Source organism: Amphibalanus amphitrite, unplaced genomic scaffold (genome assembly GCF_019059575.1).
Source record: "Amphibalanus amphitrite isolate SeventyFive unplaced genomic scaffold, NRLGWU_Aamphi_draft 000119F_arrow, whole genome shotgun sequence".
NCBI lineage: Eukaryota > Metazoa > Arthropoda > Thecostraca > Balanomorpha > Balanidae > Amphibalanus > Amphibalanus amphitrite.
The window spans coordinates 621,269-641,920 of record NW_024881614.1 but is presented as its reverse complement, the minus strand read 5'-3'; the positions used below and the strand labels follow the sequence as shown (position 1 = coordinate 641,920).

At 47.0% G+C, this 20,652-nt stretch overlaps 3 protein-coding genes across 3 annotated transcripts; all 3 read left to right on the top strand.

Moving 5' to 3' along the window:
• The first annotated feature begins 334 nt into the window (after positions 1-334).
• Positions 335-8,743, top strand: LOC122381387. Its single transcript, XM_043365467.1, has 3 exons — positions 335-836; positions 1,300-1,459; positions 7,386-8,743. The coding sequence occupies exons 1-3, from the start codon at positions 550-552 to the stop codon at positions 8,082-8,084; spliced, it is 1,146 nt and encodes a 381-aa protein (XP_043221402.1). The 5' UTR covers positions 335-549; the 3' UTR covers positions 8,085-8,743.
• Positions 8,744-12,479: 3,736 nt separating this feature from the next.
• Positions 12,480-13,498, top strand: LOC122381384 (apolipoprotein D-like). The gene is made up of 2 exons (XM_043365464.1): positions 12,480-12,667; positions 12,877-13,498. The coding sequence occupies exons 1-2, from the start codon at positions 12,512-12,514 to the stop codon at positions 13,315-13,317; spliced, it is 597 nt and encodes a 198-aa protein (XP_043221399.1). The 5' UTR covers positions 12,480-12,511; the 3' UTR covers positions 13,318-13,498.
• Positions 13,499-17,587: 4,089 nt separating this feature from the next.
• LOC122381386 (apolipoprotein D-like) lies at positions 17,588-19,539 on the top strand. The gene is made up of 2 exons (XM_043365466.1): positions 17,588-18,042; positions 18,883-19,539. The coding sequence occupies exons 1-2, from the start codon at positions 17,947-17,949 to the stop codon at positions 19,321-19,323; spliced, it is 537 nt and encodes a 178-aa protein (XP_043221401.1). The 5' UTR covers positions 17,588-17,946; the 3' UTR covers positions 19,324-19,539.
• The last annotated feature ends 1,113 nt before the right edge of the window (positions 19,540-20,652 follow it).

Genomic DNA, 20,652 nt, shown 5'->3' with positions numbered 1-20,652 from the left:
TCTCCGTTTCATTTGATCGAACAAAGTGAAGAAATTCACGGGAGAAATGAGATGATTTTCTCTCCAAGTGTCAGCACTATCCAGCCGGCTAATTAACATTGGAACCGTTTTACCGGTTCACCGTCTGACCTTGGCTCGGCTGGCGGACAAATCTGCAGCTCGATGAATGTGGTTCGGGGTACGTCATTGCACGGCGGCGCCACGAACCGTCTCCGTGCAGCAGAGAGCCGCCGGCCCGGCCTCCATCCAGAGGTCAGCGTCCTCTAGATGATGTGCCGCCGGCGGCGGGCGCCGGGACGGTGCACCATAGACACGAACCACATCTGAGCAGGGCAGTCAGAGAGGTGGACCGAGTGGCCAGAGAGACTGAACAGAGTGGCGAGCTGAACAAATGTGTGATTTGAATGAGATGAGTGGAGTTGAGTGCTGAAGGGTTGAGGTAGATCAGAGTGACGTGAAGTTGAGTTGATTTGAGGTGGACTTCAAATGCGTAAGCCTTTTTGCCAGGGGATGACGAGTTCGTGAATTTGTACCTATGTATTGTGTGAAATGAAATGCAGTGAAGTGAATCTGAATGATGAAGAGTTGAATTCAGTTGAGTTGAGTCCCACCGGCGTCCCAGTTTCATGGCGTGGAGCTGATTTTACCGTACCTACTGAGGCCGCCCTCTCTGGTGTGAATAGCCGGATTTTAGCCGGTGGTCATTTTATCGTTATGACGTCATGGCGGAGGAAGATCAGAAGGCTGCTCCCGGCTCGCAGTGTCGGACTTTGGGTGGTGCTGATGGTCACCTCCACTCTAATCGTGGTCTCACGGCGGCTGACGGACCCTCTCAGGTGAGCCACGAAATACGGACTCAGTGGGTACTGTCATGGCTTGCCGCACGATTTGTTAATCGTGGGAGCTCCCGGACTTCCAGTAGCATGGTCCCTCGTTCAGCTTCGGCCTGCTAAGGCTTGACATATTGCGAATAGCATACCAACTGAACTTTTCATAAGGGGATTTCGCGTTCATGCTTCATTGCAGAACTTATGTACGGTTTATCAAGTTCTTCTAATCTTCTAACTTCTATAGGTACGGCTCATAGCTGAAAAACAGGCGGGCAGAGCGCTCTAATAAACGTGTAATGGGAACGCACCTCATGCACTGAGTGACTCTGAATTAGGTAGTCCAATAGCTTTAGCAGTTCTCTGTCAAATATGTTATATATTTACATTCTTAGTCAGCTGCTGTTCTCTCATGCCCCTGTTATTCTTCTGACGAGACTCTTAACCCACCCCCTTGTTCTCCCTCCAACAGTGGGTCCACCGACTCATCCCCGTGCAGGGAGGATATGGCTGTGAACGTGCTGCCGCCGATGCCTGCCACGGACCAGGAGATGGTGCGCGAGCTGTTCCACTACCTCAGCCACCCACATCGGCGCACCTGTCGCAAAGTGACCAGGATGGGCGGCGGAGTGGTAAGAACGAACAGTGGCCTCATGACTGAAGCAGCCACCACGAACTGCATGGCGAGGACATTTTGCATTAGCGAATAGTGGGCGAGGCTCGCTCACAGATCCACTATTGGCTTATGTAACTGAAGGGAAGAGAGGCTGATTCCCTAAATAGATTCGAGCTAGAACGAACAAGGCACACCCATTTAACGCTGTTTTGTTAGTTTATTGATCTATACCGATTGGGATCTGGGGAGTTGGTTCAGTAGGCTCACATTTAGCGTAAATGTTTTTTTTTCTCCATAGAGATCGCATTTCGGAATAATCGATCCATTTACGGTTTAAAGCACAGAAACAGCTCATGTAAGCGTAACATGTATGTAAGGTGGATTAAGGTGTTTACACGTTGCATGTTTTTTTATTTGATTTTTTTTTGTGTGAGTGTTTCTTTTTTGTTAGCGTATATCTGATGTTCTTTGTTCATTTATGTGCCTTATTCACTAGGATGTTGCGATAATGATGTTGTGACTGAGGGTAACGTCGTGGTGGGTGCCCGCCCGCGCCTTCGGCGGCTGCTCGTCATGGATAACCGTAGCGTTGCGGGTGAGGTGCTGGGGGCGCGTCTGGACGGCCGGGTCAGCAGCCACATTGCCCGAACCGCTCGTGCCGCCTCGGACGAATCCTCTGATCGTACACATATCATCGGACACTATGATTCTTGTACGGTAAGCTCGGGTAAAACACGTCACAAAATTAATATGGCTCACGTGAACATAAACAGCATAACAGCAGGAACTAAACAGGACGATTTAGAATACTTTGTAGCTAACAACAACATAAACATTCTGGGTCTCTCAGAAACAAAGCTGAACGAAGAAATACATCCTAGTCTTTATACCCTAAGAAGCTTTCATGCTCCCTTCACTCGACACCGAAACCGGCACGGAGGAGGTGTCTCATTATACTTCCACACGTCTCTGGCAGCGACAAGGCTACCAGATCTCGAAGTCGGAGAGGAAGAGTGGGTTTGGGCGAAAACCAAATTTAAAAAATTAACTGTTCTTACCTGTTGTCTCTACCTACCCCCAAACTTACCAACTGAGCGCTTAGAAACTTTTTTGAGTAACTTCTCGGAAAGTGTCTTTAAAGCTCAGAAGTACAATCCGTCCGTGATAATAATAATGGGAGATTTCAACGCCGGTAATTCATTCTTGCAAGATCCTCTGCAAAATCATACTCCCATCACTAAATTTGAGAAACAATTAAAGGAAACCACTGAGTCTCTATCATTTACCCAACTCATAAACGAGCCGACGCGTTACGTGGGCAGTATCGCGAATCTCAGAGACCTTTGCCTGGTATCCGACCGGGAAAGCGTCATAGACAGCGGAGTATTGCCACCGTTTTCCTCCATAGACCACTGTCCAATATATGTAACCCTCAACGACTGGGTAGAAGAAACTTTGACGCGACACAAGGTGGTGTGGGACTATTCCAAACTCGACTCCAAACGACTGACGCACGAACTTATGACAACGGACTGGGACGGTATTCTAAACAACGACATAGACACCGCTACCGCATTGCTCACTTCTGCACTAATGAAAGCAGCTGAAAAAAGTATTCCCAAGAAGAGAGTGTCCCCCCGACCAAAAGATAAACCCTGGGTAACTGCTGAACTGAAACGTTTGATGAGAAAAAGGGACAGACTATTTAGAGTAGCTCGAAGAGAAAACAGTGCCGATGACAGTTTAAATAAATTGCAGTGGAATAGATGGAGGCATTGCCGTAACCAAGTTACAGCAATGGTACACAAATTAAAGCGTAATTATCTTATTAAAGAAGGACATCTCCTTGTCCAAATGAAACACAACCCACACAAGTACCACTCAATCATAAGGAAAATGATTGGGAAAACAAAATCTTCACATATTCCCCCTTTGCATAACAATAATAACAGTAACAACTTAATAGAACATGATGAGGCGAAAGCTGATTTATTAAATGCATATTTTGCCGCCCAATCACATCTTGAAGACAGCGAAACGAGAGTGATTCAGCCACAGGACTATCCAGAAGTCCCATTATTAAGGGCGGCCAAAATATCAGAACGAGAAGTATTAAGTATAATAAATAGATTAAATGTAAATAAATCAACCGGTTCCGATGAGGTACCAGTAAGAATAATAAAGTTAGCGGCAGTTATTCTCGCTGAACCACTTTCAAAACTGTTCAATAAGTCTATCGACACAAGCCAGTACCCAAAGAGCTGGAAAATTGCAAACGTGAAACCAATTTTTAAAAACAAAGGTAGTCCAGCAGATGTAGAAGGGTACAGGTCCATCAGTTTATTAAGCTGCATCTCGAAAATATTTGAAAAAATAGTATTCAAACGTATTTACAACCACATAACTGAACACAACCTACTAACGGAGCGGCAAAGCGGTTACCGGCCCGGACATGGGACTCAGTTGCAGCTTTTCTACTTAACCCATTCGTTATATGAAAACCTTGACGACGGGAAGGACCATAACATTATCTATCTGGACATCAGCCGCTATTTCGAGAAAATTTGGCACAAGGGCCTTCTCCACAAATGTGAACATGAATTCGGTCTGGCAAACCTTATACCATGGCTAACTTCATACTTAACAAATCGACATCAACGCGTAGTAATAAACAATTCCACATCTTCGCTCCGACCACTTCAAGCGGGATGCCCTCAGGGTTCAGTTTTGGGCCCCCTTTTAGCGTTAACCCTCGCATGTGTAGGGGGGGGGGTCGGATGGACCCCCCCCCATGGTTTTTCGCGAATAACTCGCGTAAAAAGCGGCCGATCGCGACGAAACTTTCAGTACCCTCGCATTGATCAATTTGACACCTACCCTGAAAATTTCATGACCCTGACCCAAATGACCTTTGACCTGTGACCTCTTTTCCGAGACCATGTTTGGCCGGAATCGCGATTTCGCGTATGTCGGCTCGCACTAGCCGCGTGTTTGCAAGCTTTTCGTGGTTTCAAACGTTCAAACATGTGATTTGATGTTACTCCCATGTGTGTCAAGGTCACCTGAAGGTCAGGTCAGGTCATTGACCTTTGGTGACCTCGGGTGACCTCGGGTCACTTTTTCGAGTTTTACATGTTTCTAGGCTAATTTTTGGAGCTGAATTCGAATTTAGCAACCATTTGAACATTTACGAAGTAGTTTTGGTGACTTCGTAACATGTTACGAAGCTGTCAGAGGCGGTTGACACGTACTACGAATACCCGTCACGACGCCTACTGGTTGACCTGACCTGACCTGACCCGACCTGGTCTAAATGCTTCAAGACATCATCTGTGATCAAAACTAACACGATATTCGTGATCAGCACCCCGAAAAACCCCTTAGCAGCCACACTTTACGACTTTCTAACAGGTCCCGATTTTCCCGACTTTGGGTCATTGACCTGACCTGGAAGGTCAACCAATGACCTAGGACCTTAAAATTGGGTATCATCGGCTTCCTCTCGTCACGGGCAACACGCTCGTTTTTTCCGCGAAGCTCTAGCTCGATCAGGGGCCAAACGGCAAGGGGGGGGGGTCCAACCGACCCCCCCCCCCCCTACACATTAGAAGCTGGCAAACGCCGCACACATGCGAGGGTTAATGTACTTAAATAACCTTTCAACAAAAACCGAAAATGAAATGCTATTCTTCGCCGACGATGCTTGTCTGATAGCCCCACACTCTCCTAATAATAGAGAAACAGTTGAAAGCTCACTTCAAAGAGATCTAAATGAAATCCACAAGTACGGTGACAACTGGATGATACAGTTTAACCCAAGGAAAACTCTTCAACAGCATTTCACAAAACGCAAACAGAAAATCCCACCAAAACTAACATTTGCAGCCATGCCCATCCCAGTTGTTGCTAATCATAAACACCTGGGATTGACAATATCGAACGACCTTAGGTTTCACGAGCACATCAACGACATCATCAGAAGAGTTAACATTGCCCTTAGCCCACTCTATCGTATCGCTTCCTACTTGCCCAGGACCTTATTGCAACAGATATATACGACACATGTATTGCCATATTTTGACTACGCGGACATCATTTACGACGGACTGCTAACAGCACACGATACTTTACGACTTGAAACACTTCAGAACAGAGGGGCCAGACTTGTGACTGCGACATTATTCAGAACTCCGACATACCAGTATAACGCCTTTTGGGGCGACTAACGGAGCGAGCGAGAGGGTGGGCCTTGCACGTGCGAAATTGCGAGGGGGTACCTCCAACTGACTTGTGCACGGCACCCTACTAACTGGTCTCTAGCGATGTGCCAAATTTGGGCACAATCGGCCCAGCCGTTCTCGAGATCTGGAAGCGGCACCCTGCACGTGCGCACGTGCAAGATGGGTCCCAACTGACTTGTGCACGGCACCCTACTAACCGGTCCCTAACCGTGTACCAAATTTGAGCGCAATCGGTCCAGCCGTTCCCGAGATCTGGAAACGACCCCTGCACGTGCGCACGTGCAGCAGCACCCCAACTCTGGCACATGTATATGCAGTGCCTAGTGGGTGCCTACCTACATGCCAACTTTCAGCGCAATCGGCCAAGTAGTTACCGAGATATTGCAACAATTACAAAATTGACACCTCTTCGTTTTGCACGTGGCACGTGCATAAGGGGTCACCCACATGCATCGGGAATAGTCGAATACTTGGTAGAAGGAATGAAGCTACCCTACAAAAGTTACCGCGTGTAAATCGGTCAAGTGGTTGCTGAGATATAAGCCTCGCAAAAGCGTGACCACGGCCGGCCGGCCGGCCGGCCGGCCGCTCATACTCAGAAATTTCCGTTAATCTAAGGAAAGACTACGCTCGCTTCGCTCGCTCCGTAACAATCTCAGACGAGAACTAGGATGGACTTCATTAAAGAAAAGACGTGAAATGCATAAGATAGTATTTTTCCAACGACTGACGCTCGACGATACTCCAACATATATCAAACAACTATTGCCCCCTGATCGAAGAAATAACAACCGACTTCTTCGCAACTCTAATAACAGAAGGGAAATATATCCCAAAACCTGTCTACTGAAAAACTCGTTTCTTCCCAGTACAATTAAACTAATAAATGAACTGCCACAGAACTTGAGAGAGACTAGAACTTTATTCTCATTTAAAAAACATCTCAAGTCTCACTTACATATAGAAAAACCACCAAAGTATTATATTTATGGTTCGAAAATGGAAAATACACTTCTAACACGTCTAAGGGTTGGGATGTCACAGTTAAAATCCCATTTATTTCAAATACAAAAAACTGAATCTCCATATTGCAACCACTGTCAAGGCAGAACTAACGAGAACACAGGACATTACTTACTAAAATGTCCAAAGTACACACAAGAAAGAGAGAGAATGACAAACATAATAAATGGTATAACAGGCATTGACATACACAATTTATCACAAAAGGAACAACTAGACTTCATACTACACGGTAATACGGTACGACCCAGGGACGAATTCGAGGTAGCACGAGCGGTGTACCAATTCATCCATGCCACCAAACGTTTTGCCTCTCGTTCCCATCCTGCCACCTATCCCTAGCGCCCAGTCCTTTGACACCGGTCGTCACAGAGCGCTGCCCTCGGCGCCGGCGCCTTGACATCTATTGAGAGCGGTCTGCGCGGTGGCGGGCAGCGGCTGCGAGGCTGTGGGCGGCACCCAGTGTGATTGTGCGGACTCGAGAGGCGCCCCGAGTTAAGTGCTCCGGCACTTTTGCGCCAATCGAGGCGACACTGATTGTCTGTTTCGAATGAATGTGTTAAATATATGAGATGAGATGAGAGAGATATAACAAATTACGATTAAATCTAAGGTCTCTCCCAGTGGAACGTTCGTTCGCCATTCCAGTTGACTGGAGCCGCGTCTGCGTGTTTCCAGGTCCGCGGCATTCGTTGGCCTCTGGCGATGGATGGCCACAAGTACGTCTGTCTGGACGGCGAGCAGCTGGACATGCCGCACACAGACCGCTGCCTCGTCTACTCGTTCGGCATCAGCAACGACTGGAGCTTCGACGACTCCATGGCCGACTTCGGCTGCACCGTGTTCTCGTTTGACCCGAGCATTAACATGTCCAGTGTAGCGCGTAACGAGCTGGTGCACTTTCGACCCGTGGGAATCAAGGGCGCTGACGGTGACGATGGGGATATTGGAGCCAGTGACGGTGCCGACGATCGACGCGGCTGGGAGCTCCTGACGCTGGATACGATCGCCGAGCGGCTGGGTCACGCTCGACGTCCCATCCACTACCTGAAGCTGGACGTGGAGGGTGCCGAGTGGTCGGTGTTCCGCCAGCAGGCGGCGCTCGGCGCCGGCAGCACCCTGGCGCGGGTGGAGCAGCTCGGTGTCGAACTGCACTTCCTCACACACCTGCCGCCCGAGCGACACACTAACTTCTACAGAGGACTCTACGAGAGTCTGCTGGCGCTGCAGTCGTTAGGGTTCTACCTGTTCTCGTTTGAGGAGAACCTTGGTCTGCTCGACTGGGTGAAGATCCCGGGTCTGGGTCGGAACCTGACCACTGCCTTCGAGGTGGTTTGGCTAAGGAGCCCGTGCGCGCGGCAGGCGGCGCATGGCTGAACGGATGGAGGAAGTTTCCCGTTGTAAGTACCCCACGAGACCGGACCGTCAGTGGCATTTGGCTCAGCGAGCCAGAGTATAAGCTGAACCCAAAACGCTCACTGAGCTAGGCAATACACTGCACCGGCCGCACTCTGAGCCAAGACGCGCTAAGCAGGAAAGGTCCACCTATCTAGGGAATGCGCTAAACCAGTCGAACACTGATCTAGTGATACAATGAATGGTGCTGGCGTAAAGACGTGCTCTCCTCGGTGATGTGTGCTTTGTCCATTCAGTATTCGTGCATATTTTGTGATACAAGTGAATAACTAAGGACTTTCTAAAGCTAATAAGATATTGATTTATAGGTACAGCGCATTTAGCCGACATTCTGCTTTACCAAACCATTAAATTACCCGTATCCATGACGTCAATTGCGCATTCGTATGAGTTTCCTTACGATGAGCTCTAAACCGTAACCAGTTAACACCGTCACTCGCGAACATGAACAAGGACATTTCGTCCTTTAATCCGCCGGGACAGTCTACAAGCTAGGGACATGTCCTAAAGATTAAAAACTGCCCAGTTTTGGCCGGGATTAAGGAACCGTGACGAGAACTGGCAATGATAAATGATGTGTCTGATAAGTACGTCAGCGTAATAAACGCGATGATCGATAAGGTTTCGCGATTGACGTTGACATGGTGCCAAGACTGATGGCTGATAAGGGTGACGGCAATTCGCTATAGATAGACCTGCAACTTCGGATGGACCGTCTTCATCTGACAGGGACTGGCACGGGCTAAGGCTAAAGGACTGCTGCAGACCAACATGAATGGAGGGAAGGGATTAGCAGTGGCCAATGACGACAAGAGACTGCTGCAGATATGCCAAATAGAACGCCTACTGTCAGTTGTCGCCAATCGCAGGTGAGTACCATGACGTATAACTCTACTAAAAGGCAGACGGTCACCCCCACCAGACAACCGGTGGTGGGGGTAAGTCCGCTATGAACTACAACCTCTCCATGGGGTGACCGTCTAAGAGGCAGGGCGGGTCACTCCATCGAGACATTCCCGTACCGCCCTGGACATTATGAACCTTAAAGGGACCCTCCCACCTTCAAAAAAGTTAATGAATTGGCATGAAAGTGATGTCGCTCGGTTCAGAAAGAGCAAAAACGAATATCTACCAAATTTCATCGAAAAATATTCACCGGTTTTCAAGATATTATACTTTTACTTTTGTTTACTTTTTGGGATCTCCGCTGTTCCTAGCGACTTTATTTGAAAGTGCGGCATTTGTTGCGCGCAAAGCAGCATATACCACCGCGTGCTACAAAACGTTTTAGTCAAACATTTAACGGACGTTTGAAAGCCTGATGACGTCATCAGATTCCCGTAATGGTTAAGAGATAGGGACCACGCTGGTCCCACCCTGCAAGTAAAGGGAAGAAATTTCTTGAACACCATAAAGCTGCGGGGGTTGCGACCAGGATAAATGGTGGTTTCTGAGCCTGGCCGCAAACTTGGCTATCTCAACTCAAAACTAATGTTAAGGTGGGAGGGTCCCTTTAATAATACGCACCCTCCCGTACCACCACTGCAGTGCACTGTCAGTGGTCCGCACAGTCCAATGTCTCCACCCTATTCTGTTTCATCGTCCCATAGCTCCGCAATGGCCTTTTTCAGGCTGAAAGGGCTTGTTCCCAACAAAGCAAAATAAATAGTCACCTAATCAAGTAAACGGTTCTCGCCTACCATTTGTTATTTCGTCACTTTTAGGTATCCGACCTCTGCATGTCATGCCCTCACTCCTTTCCATTTTTATTACCAGTCCAGCTAGTGTTAAGCTAGGGAGTGGTGGCATCACTAAAACAGCTAGCTGACTACAGCTCTGGTGCCATGCTGTTATGTACATATAGGCTATAGCCTGTACCCTCCTTCATTACTAGAGCAGCCTAGCGCGTGCAGCAACAGCGGCGTACTATCGCTGATGGCGACATCTATACTAGCTGCGACAGCGCTCTCTGTGAGTGTAAACGGGACCCTTGGGGAACGACTGTATCCCCGTCCCTGTGCGCGGCAGGTCAAGGCCGGTCACGGCCAAAAGGTGTGTCCATTGCTGAACGAGCGCCCGCCAACCAGGGGCCGAGGCTTCGGATTCGGATCAAGAATTCGCATTGGACTATTCGGGTGAGTAGGTACTAGGGGCAATAGAAAAGATAACGTGGTTGTGGCTTTTTTGATACATAACGGTGAATTTGTGGTGAGCACTTGCTTGAATAACACGATTATGGGATCTACATTGCTCTGATTTCCATTTTCCGGTCATCGGAGCGGATCTGGGTTAAAAATTCAGCATTGTGAACTGTACCTACCGCTCAGAATGAAACATAGGTATTTGCTTTCGCGATAGAAAACACCCAGCTTAGGTATCTCAGCTTATCTAGCCATATAATGCAATGTGTTCACTGTGACACACGACGGTCCTGACTCCTGACTCTCTCCTACCGTCCGTTAGTGCTATGCTTATTGCGCGGTGTATGATAGGAGGAAGCAAACACCTCACCATCGATTTGGAGCGTTTGCCCGCTCCCTCAACCTTGTCAGGGGTTACCAGTGCGTGTTGCAGAAACGGAGAAACGGACTTGCATATTCCGAATAACAGGCGCCTCGTCTCGCAATCAGCGGTGTGATATCAACTGTGTGGTGCGTGCCATTATTTGTCTGCGCGCTGATTGGTGGGCGGCTGATGACAGCCGACCTGCCCAATGAGCGGCCCCCGCCCGGGGCGCGGTCACGTGATCGGCCACGCCTGGGCGTGGGCTATGTGGAAGCCGAGTTGAATTCAAACTACGGAACGGGTCGGTACTCGGTAGTAAATAAAATTTAAAAAGTTTGAGCGGGTGGACGGATCCAGAAGCAGAAGGGCGCATCGTTTTGCACTCTTCAGGTCAGTTGTTGAACATGGTTTGGTCTACTCTGCCGTGGACTCTAATTGTTCCCATACCTATTTTAAAATCCACTTGTATTTTGTTTCCATATGCGATACATTGCCCCCAATTCAATTTTTTCCTTACGAAGTTTATAACTTTTCTATGCATGCGAGCAAAACGGTACGCATAGAAGTTATTGTAAATTTCATATAATGTAATCATTTGTCAAATGTGTCCCGCAAGTAATTGGAAACCACACGGTTTCTTGCAATATTTGCGCAAATGTTTTTAGATATCCTTGCACGGGCCACCGTCTTCAATATGGAAAAGTACCTACCAAAATTATTAATTAACGTCATTTTCATGATCTATTTATGTTTTAAACACATATTGCCGAAAACAATTTGTGTTCACTACAACCGTTCAGTAAAAACAACACGCTCCCAAAATGACTGATGATCAGCGGTGGTAGACGTGTCATTGGCAGTCACGTTCTGTGTTTCTCTGCTCTCCCTCTCCCCCGTCTGTTTCTCCCTCTCCCCCACCCCGAACACGAACAGGCAATTAGTCGTCTGACAGTCGCCGCCAATGACGTGAGCTATGCCGGCCGCCGCACCGCGTCTCGAGTTTCAGCGGGCGGCACAGGCGGCGCACGCGTCCAAAATAAACGGAAAATGTTTACATACGGGGTATGGAGCGGTGCCGTAATACTTGGATAACGCTGTGAGGCTGAGGAGATGTTCTGCACTGTGCTGATGGCGATAATTGCACGGGAACATGGCACGCTTCAAATCGGGGATTGACACCTTGTGCAAGGGTATGCATGCACTTTGGGGAATGCAAACCTTGTCCAGTGCAAGGACATAAATGCTGCTACATATATTTGTGCCATCGATCGTCAGTGAACTTTTCAGGATACCCGAAACACTCAGGAAATTTGTGCTAAAATGCTAGTCAGCATTGCGTTGACTCTTACACTTATCACACGATGTATCACGTAATGGCAAATAGAGTCCTCAGTGCCGTATTATCCTATCAGATAAGGTTCTGCTTCCGTATCCCACGCATTTGGTGACGATGTGTGGGGCCACAACAGTTCAAGGAAACTCGAGTTTTTTTTTTAAACGCGCTGGATAAAGCGATGATGAAAGTTGAAACCTCCGGGATAGACTACTTAGTATGCTTGTGGATATATAGAATACAGGAAGTGTTTATCGAAGAACATTTAATTAGAAATAGGCTCTGGTGTGGTGGGGCAGATATGTTATACTCATTTACCAAAGGAAAATATTTATCATTTACAACCGTACAGATAACATGATTTTACGCCGTTATGGTGTAGTCACTATTCAATAAGCGTACCAAATACAATCGGACCGAAACGCCTCAAAACTTGGCCAAAGATGCGAAGTGATACACATGTGTTTCCGTTAAAAATATTCCCAAGACTGTTTCGTAGCACCTTATATAATCTCTTATCTCTGTTGGTGACTGAGTGGTATAAAGGAGGATGCCGCCGCCGGAGCCGCACTGCGCCCTCCGCTCCCGCTCCAACAGGTTCACGTTCACCATGCTGTCCACCCTGCTGACCGTCTGCGGCCTGGTGGCCTCCGGGATGGCCGCCTGCCCCGACATCCCCTCCCTGGAGGTGTTCGACGCTGCCCAGGTGAGTGACTGTGAAGCAGGTTGAAACTGCAAATGAATATTGAAAAGAAGTTTGAATGAGCATTCGTACAATATGCCAAGTCCTTTTAGAGCCGAGTACCTATTCAATTAAGGTTATGTTGAAACTGAATGCTGCTGAAGTGCCTTGGAATTATTGTTTTGTTGCCGTGAAATTCCGCCAAAGTTCAGTGCAATGCGCCTCCGTTTCAGTACGTCGGCCAGTGGTACGAGATCCAGAAGTACCCTCTGATCGGTGAGCTGGGCGAAACCTGCGTCCAGGCCAACTACACTGCCCAGGCTGACGGCTCCGTGCGCCTAGAGAACCGCGGCAAGAAGCCCGACGGCTCCATCGACTCAATCCAGGGCACGGCACGCGCCGAGGACCCCGAGCACCCCGCCTCGCTCAGCGTCTACTTTGACGAGGGATTCCGCGGCGAGTACAACGTGATCCGCACCGACTACAGCGCCTCGGCGCTGGTCTACGCCTGCACACCGCTGGGAGACATCAGCCTGGAGTACGTCTGGTTCTTGTCCCGTGAGGCCACCATGGACCAGGCGGTGCAGGACGAGTACATCCAGATCCTTACCGATGCTGGGTCGGATATCAGCCAGCTGGAGGAGACGCCGCAGGACTGCGGCAGCCTCTTCTGAGCTGTACAGAGGGAATAGAGGGGAATTTTAACCACCGGATGATATAAAGGAAGGTGCGACGGGCATTTGTCTGACCTGTGTTTCCTGTCAAACAGGGCTGGAGAGTTTGTTTTGTATTCTGACTTACTTATCATTGTGCTGCAACATGTGATACACGTGATAAATATATGCTGATCTGCTATGTAACTGTTTACTTGTCGACGTACTTACTGTTTATTTGTCGACGAAAAACAACCATCCATAAACAGGCACCAAGGAAAAGTGAAAATAAAAAAAGAGGGCGAGCTATGGCTGGCAGTTCGGTACCTACGCGGCAACGTTGTGAAACTAGGCGAATTAAGTGCATGAAGACGGTAAAAGTATAAAATAGCGACCTTCCATTAAAACACGCACTTGGTATTTAAGCTAAATGCTAACTTGTGGCATTTTCTATTTTCTTTATCACGCGGGTGACTCGAGAAGCTAAGACAGATCGGTGTGCAGGGAAGGCTTCTTGACTGGCTGTATGATTTCTTGGTGGGAAGAGAAATGCAAGTGCTGGTTAAAGACACGACAAGCAAGCCAACAGAGGTGGTGAGTGATGTACCACAGGGCTCCGTTCTAGGACCGATTTTGTTCCTATTGTACATAAATAACATCGCTTCAACTTTGACGAGTAGCTACAAGATATTGGCGGATGATTTGAAAGTGTATATGAAGATGGACAGAGAAGCCCCTCTGTCTACAGCGGAAGATCTCCAGAGGGACATCGACCTACTGTACGACACAGCCACATCGTGGGGGCTGGCGCTTAACCCTATTAGTGGCAGGCTCCTGGCTACCCCATATTAGTGGCAGGGGGGGCTGTTTACGACCCCCCCTTGATATCTCGAGATCTAACGGGCCGATTTTCAAAATTCAAACGGCATTCGATTTGGCTCAACGAGATCTACATTTCTAAAAAAAAATTAAGAAATGTCAATAGGGGGTAGAGGGGGGGGGGGGTAAAAACGGGCAAATTGCAGATACATTTTAGACTGTTTATCACGGCCAGGTTTCTGAACCAATCTTAACGCAACTTTTGCCGATCGATAGAGAATGAACCAGGAATTCACATGGATCCTAAAAATATGCCTTTTCAAAAATCATAGGCGGATAGAGATCATTGAGATTGGGGGTACACAAAAAGTATAGTTAATAAGGTTTTTGTTGGTACTGTTTCTAAAAAGGGTGGCAATGGTCTTGTTATGTTACAATTTTCTTATGAGAGAACGACTAAAATTGTATTGGTCATGCATAGGCGGTGTCAGGGCACCTATGTTGGGAGGTAAAAAATAACCCCCCTTTTTGGACGCCTGGATCCGCCTATTATAGCAAAAACGTGTCAAAAGAGGATGCACAATAATTTTGTATATGTTATCACATGATACCTTTCATTCACTGTTCGTAAAACTGGTGCAGCATCGTGATCTTCGCCCAAATGACTCGCTTCACGAATAGGACCCCCAATTCCCAGTGCTCTGGAGCCGCCCCTGGTAAAGTTATGAACTTGAAATTTTCAGGGAATGTGCCCAATTTAGTTTTAGGAAAAGTCAGAAAATTTCAGCATCGTAGCTTCAGCGGTTTCGGAGATATTCCCGAAAAACCTGAGGGGTGGATAAAAACAACCCCCCCTGCCACTAATAGGGTTAACCTGCGAAAGTGCGCTGTGCTCCATTTTCGGCGCCGATATCACGCCCAGTTCATCATTTCATACACATTGAATGGCACCGAAATACCGCACGTTTCGGCCTACACTGATCTGGGCGTCGCCGTGAATGACAGTTTAAAATTCCACGAGCACTGTGCCCTTGCTGCGAGAAAGGCTGGGGGCGTTGTCCATAACTTTCTTAGATCTACTCGCTGCCGATCACCTGACTTCATGATGTTCATTTGGAAACACACATACGGCCCATTATTGAGTACGCTTCATCTGTGTGGAACAGTGGATATGTTCAAGATCTCAAGAAGTTAGAGAAAATCCAGAGACTATGGACGCGTAACATTCTGGGCCTCAAAGATACGTCCTATGGTGACAGGCTCAAAACACTTGATCTTTTTTCTGTACAGGGTCGCCTTCTTCGTGCTGATATTTTGAAGTGCTGGAAAATATTTCATGGACACTGTCACATCTCGCCGTAGGATTTGTGGAGTCTGGAAGTAAATGGAAGAACACGTGGTCACAGACACAAGATCAAGCTCATCCGCGCGCATGTTGACGCGAGGTCCAGATACTTCACACACAGAGTCGTCAAAGAATGGAATAGCCTCCCGGGGTGGCTAGTGCAAGAAACCTCCCTGCAGAAATTCAAAGGAGGACTCGCAGAGGTGTTGGGCGCGAAACTTTACGATTACTCAGTCTAATGTTGCTACGTTATATGACAGATTACGATCGGTATGATGTCAAACCATTGGATCCCCCCCCCCCATGGTATGCGCCCTGTTCTTAACAAGCAAGGACAGGGTCAGATGCGCCATGGAGCTCCAATCAGTCATTCACCACTTGCCTCCTGATTCCTGCATTCCCACCATGCCTGGCCTTCCTTCACATGTCATTCACCCATTTTGTTTGCGGATGAGACAGCATTTGCATTACACTTCACAGCCGTTTCTCTTTCTTTCTTTCTTTCTTTCTTTCTTTCTTTCTTTCTTTCTTTCTTTCTTTCTTTCTTTCTTTCTTTCTTTCTTTCTTTGTGAAGCATTAGCACCAACTAGGGTAGGCTTGTCGAGTTTCCACAACAATTCACATGCAGACGCACAACGCCAGTTCCCTGACTCAAGGCCCACCCACTGGCCCCAGCTTGTGTCCAACTACATTCTTTGGAATTGGCGCGTCTCTGAACGACTTGGGTTTCCCTCCTTCTCACTCCTCTCCTAAGAGCAAGGCTGAGGAAACCCAACAGGTGAGTTAAACAGGTGAGTACGGAGCCACTCATCTCATCGCCAACGAAACTATTAGTCTGATTTTTTTTTAATTGAAACAGCGCGTGATGGTCCCGGAAAACTGTTCTGCAAATTTAATTTTGATGGTTCTCGAGTACTGATGATATCACAGGTCAGGTCAAAGCATCTATTATAAGCACTCTGGAGGCCGCAAAAGAATCAAATTGAGCTAAAATTTGGTATCCTTTCCGACCGGCCTACGGTAGGTTAGGTACGAAATTTTCCTTTTGCTGAAACTTGTCAAATTGATGAAGCCCAAGGCATAGACATTAGACAGTTTCGCGTCAATACATTTATTTGCTTTGAAGACATTGCAGATGCAGGAAAAGAGGCTGGCGCTATAGGAAGACTCACTCAAATCATGCACGGTTTGACGCACCGGCATGGCAATGCGCTTTGAAGGAATACTGTACTTATGAGTGACGTTGGACGAAGACATTTCCATTTTCCTCCACGCCGCATGTGCTCTGTGCCAGTTCTGTCTTGCACAAATTTAAGTATGCAAGCCCTGAAGAGTTCCTGTTGGATTCTATCGCGTGTAGAGCCCAACACTTCATATAACTATAGGGGTATCTGGTCAAGCACAAACGTTTTCAAGCATGTCTAGTTCATTTCAATCTGTCGCAAGGAAAATCACGTGGAGATACATTCAGCGAAACCCAGGTGGCTATTCAGAGGCTCAAACCAAACAAGAAGGTACCGATATTTTTTAAAATGAATCCTGCGCAACAATGCATCATGATATGTAAACATAATGAGGTGACGTAGACTTTTGCATCATCTCAACATGACAGCTAACGAATATCCCGCTACTCTTTACACCACGTCTTTTAACTTTGACCTTGCCTGACCTCCTCAGTCTGATTTTGACGTGAACTTGGACTAATATTTCCATGGTCGATAATGAAATGCAAAATTGACCGTAAGCGATGTGTCACCCCCCCCCCCATATATGTTTATGGCTTTTAGGCCACTTAAATCCAACCCTTGTGACCTAACCTGACATTATTGAAGAAATTAACAATAGAACTTGATGGAGCAAAAATATGTAGGTACATAGAAAAAATGACGTGCCTTGCGTCAGGTGACAAACACACACATGTGTATAGTGTTGAAAAATGTCGCAACTCTGTGACATCATCCGATCCGTAGCACTATATTCAATGAAATTCTTTTTTATTCTGGCGATGGGGACATCATATTGCCGTTTGAGCTCTGAAAATCAGCGGCTCCGTAATTTTGAAAATAACACTTGAGACCTCCACCTCTTACGGCGGGTCAAGTCCAGAATAGCCCTGATGAGGGGTGCGGGCTAGCATTTGACAATGCAGTGTCGTCCTGAGGTGTTTCACATGGGTCCAATGACACAGCCCTGAACCATCAGACATATACCAAGGACAGAAGAAGGCTTAACTCGGCGTTAGCATTGAAGCGTTCTTTGTAGTTTGTACTGATACTGAGCATCGGACAGAATGCATTTGTCATGCGCAATGCACACTCTCTTTGTTTATATAACTGGGGCAATTGAAAATGTTCCACAGCTCTGTTTGCTGTTTCTTATATAACATCATATCTTTGTTAGCACATACCTGAGCCGTATAAAGGAGGGTGTCGCCGCCGGAGCCGCACTGCGCCCTCTGCTCCCGCTCCAACAGGTTCACGTTCACCATGCTGTCCACCCTGCTGACCGTCTGCGGCCTGGTGGCCTCCGGAATGGCCGCCTGCCCTGACATCCCCGCTTTAGACGTGTTCGATGCTGCACAGGTGAGCGACCTGTGCATATATATATATATATATATATATATATATATATATATATATATATATATATATATATATATATATATATATATATATATATATATATATATATATATATGTTTCATTGAAGAAGACCGCATTTCGTGTGTTAATCAGCTTCTTTTGGACTTTTTCGATAGAACGTACGTGTTGCTTATCGTTATCATTAAGACCCTTCAGTAACTCTCCAAGAATAGTCATTTATATCGCAACCGGTTTCGTCATATTCAGCATGACATTTTCAAGCGATTATATACAAAACACACGAAATGCGGTCTTCTTCAATGAAACATGTCTTGAACAAGGGTTGCTTCCTAAGTATTCATATATATATATATATATATATATATATATATATATATATATATATATATATATATATATATATATATATATATATATATATATATATTATGAGACGGACACAACACATTTGGATGGACGCGTTTGGTCGAGAGACTTCCTCAACTCCCCTGTCCCCTTCAGAAATATTCAGTGCTTGTATCACTTCCATTTCTGAAGGGGTGTTGAAGAAGTCTCTCGACGAAACGCGTCCATCCGAATGTGTTGTGTCCGTCTCATAATATATTAGATAAGTTTTCACGCACTAGAAGCAGATATTTATCTATTTGCTTTCTGAAAACTTTTGCAGCTTCTTGTCCTTCTCAAAACTTTATTTAACTTTACGCTATTTGAAGGTGCTATGTGCTGTTTTTGTCATGCCTGCACAATTAAAGATGATTAAAATTGTTTTGATGCAGCAAGATCTTCATTCTATGGTGACGCACCTCCACTCTTTTCCAGTACATCGGCCACTGGTACGAGATCCAGAAGTACCCGTTGTTCGGTGAGAACAGCGACACATGCGGCCAGGCCAACTACACCGCCGAGGCCGACGGCTCCATCAGTCTGGTGAACCGCGGCATCAAGCCGGACGGCTCTCTGGACTTCATCACCGGCACGGCGGTGGCCAAGGACCCGGCGCACCCAGCCGAGCTGACCGTCCACTTCGACCAGGGCTCGGTCGGCGCCTACAACGTGATCCGCACCGACTACACCGCTTCGGCGCTGGTCTACTCCTGCGTCAATGTGCTCGGTATCAAGTTCGAGTACGCCTGGTTCCTGTCGCGTGAGCCCACCATGGATCAGGCGGTGCAGGACGAGTATATCAAGATCCTGAGCGATGCCGGATCGGACATCAGTAGGCTAGAGGTGACGCTACAGAACTGTGGCAACCTCTTCTGACCTGGCTCTGAAGGGAATAGTTAGTAGGGAGAATTTACTGCTAATGATGTGAAGGGTAGGGCACTGGCAGACCCCATTTGTTGAGATGGCAATATCATCTCGGTTTCCTGTCCAACAGGCGTGGACTGTGGAGTGCTTGAATAACTATCGTGCTGTCAGTGCAACTGACATGATCGTCTTTGTGATGTGCAAATTTGATAAATATACACAATATTTGTTGTATTGTGATTTTTAACGGCTTGCTACTATGCCTATATGTTATTGGGGAAACGATAAACAGAAACCTGAGATGAAAATGGGCAGGCCAAAAGAGCAGATTATAGTCCTTGGCAAGAATTTGGCCATAACTCAAAGATAGGTTGCGGAGACGAAGTAAAAGTGAACTTGAGGCGCCATGAATAGGTTAACCCGCGCCGGGCCGGGGGTGTTTGAACACCCCCCCCTGCGGTTTTTCGCCGATATCTCAAAAATGGCGGCGCGGAGCGCCGCCGTTTTTGGCACACCTGTTTGTGAATCTTTTCCGCACATGTTGTGAAAATTTCAGACCCAGGTCGCCTTAGGTCAGGTCACCAGGTCACGCCAAGTGACCTAACCTCAGAAAAAATAACGCTCGTCATAGCTACACCGATTGATCGATTGCCTTGAAACTTTCAGCGATTGATGAGAGCAACATTATCTATAAAATGTTTATCTCGGAATTTTGATATCGGTGACCTAAGTTCAGGTGAATTTTGCGGCCTCTCCATTATAAGTCAATGGGAGAAAATTAAAAAGCGTCTGTTTTGCATGAACGCTATTCTAGACACTCTAAAACATCGAGATGTAGGTATAATTGACACACTGAACCGCAAAATGGCAACTGTGACCCCTCGTTATGTCCCCGAGGTCATCTCAGGTCACGAACAGAATCTAACAGTTTTTCGCTAATAACTTCTGATAGAGGCGTGCTAGAGCGCTGAAAACGCCTTAGATGTGTTCGGCTCGACGTTGCGGATCGACTGATATGCAACATGACCTTTTCCGGTCAGGTTATGACCTTGACCTGAGGTCACATTTTCAAGTTGACCTTTCAAGGTCAAATTATAGTTCATTCGACGCGTCTCGACGAGAGGAACACGATGCTGGCAAAGGTAATGTCATGGCGCTTTTGAGTCAAAAGTTATTGTCGAAAAAACGCTTTTCGTAAAAACGGCTATTTTTGGAGTTTTTGCCCTCTGGAGGCTAAGCCGTTGACCTGAGGCCAAATCTGAGAATATTGCTCAGAAAGGTCTGTAAGAGGGCTATCGAATGTGCTTTTCTGCGGCGCTGTAGCTCTATTGGTTCCCGAGA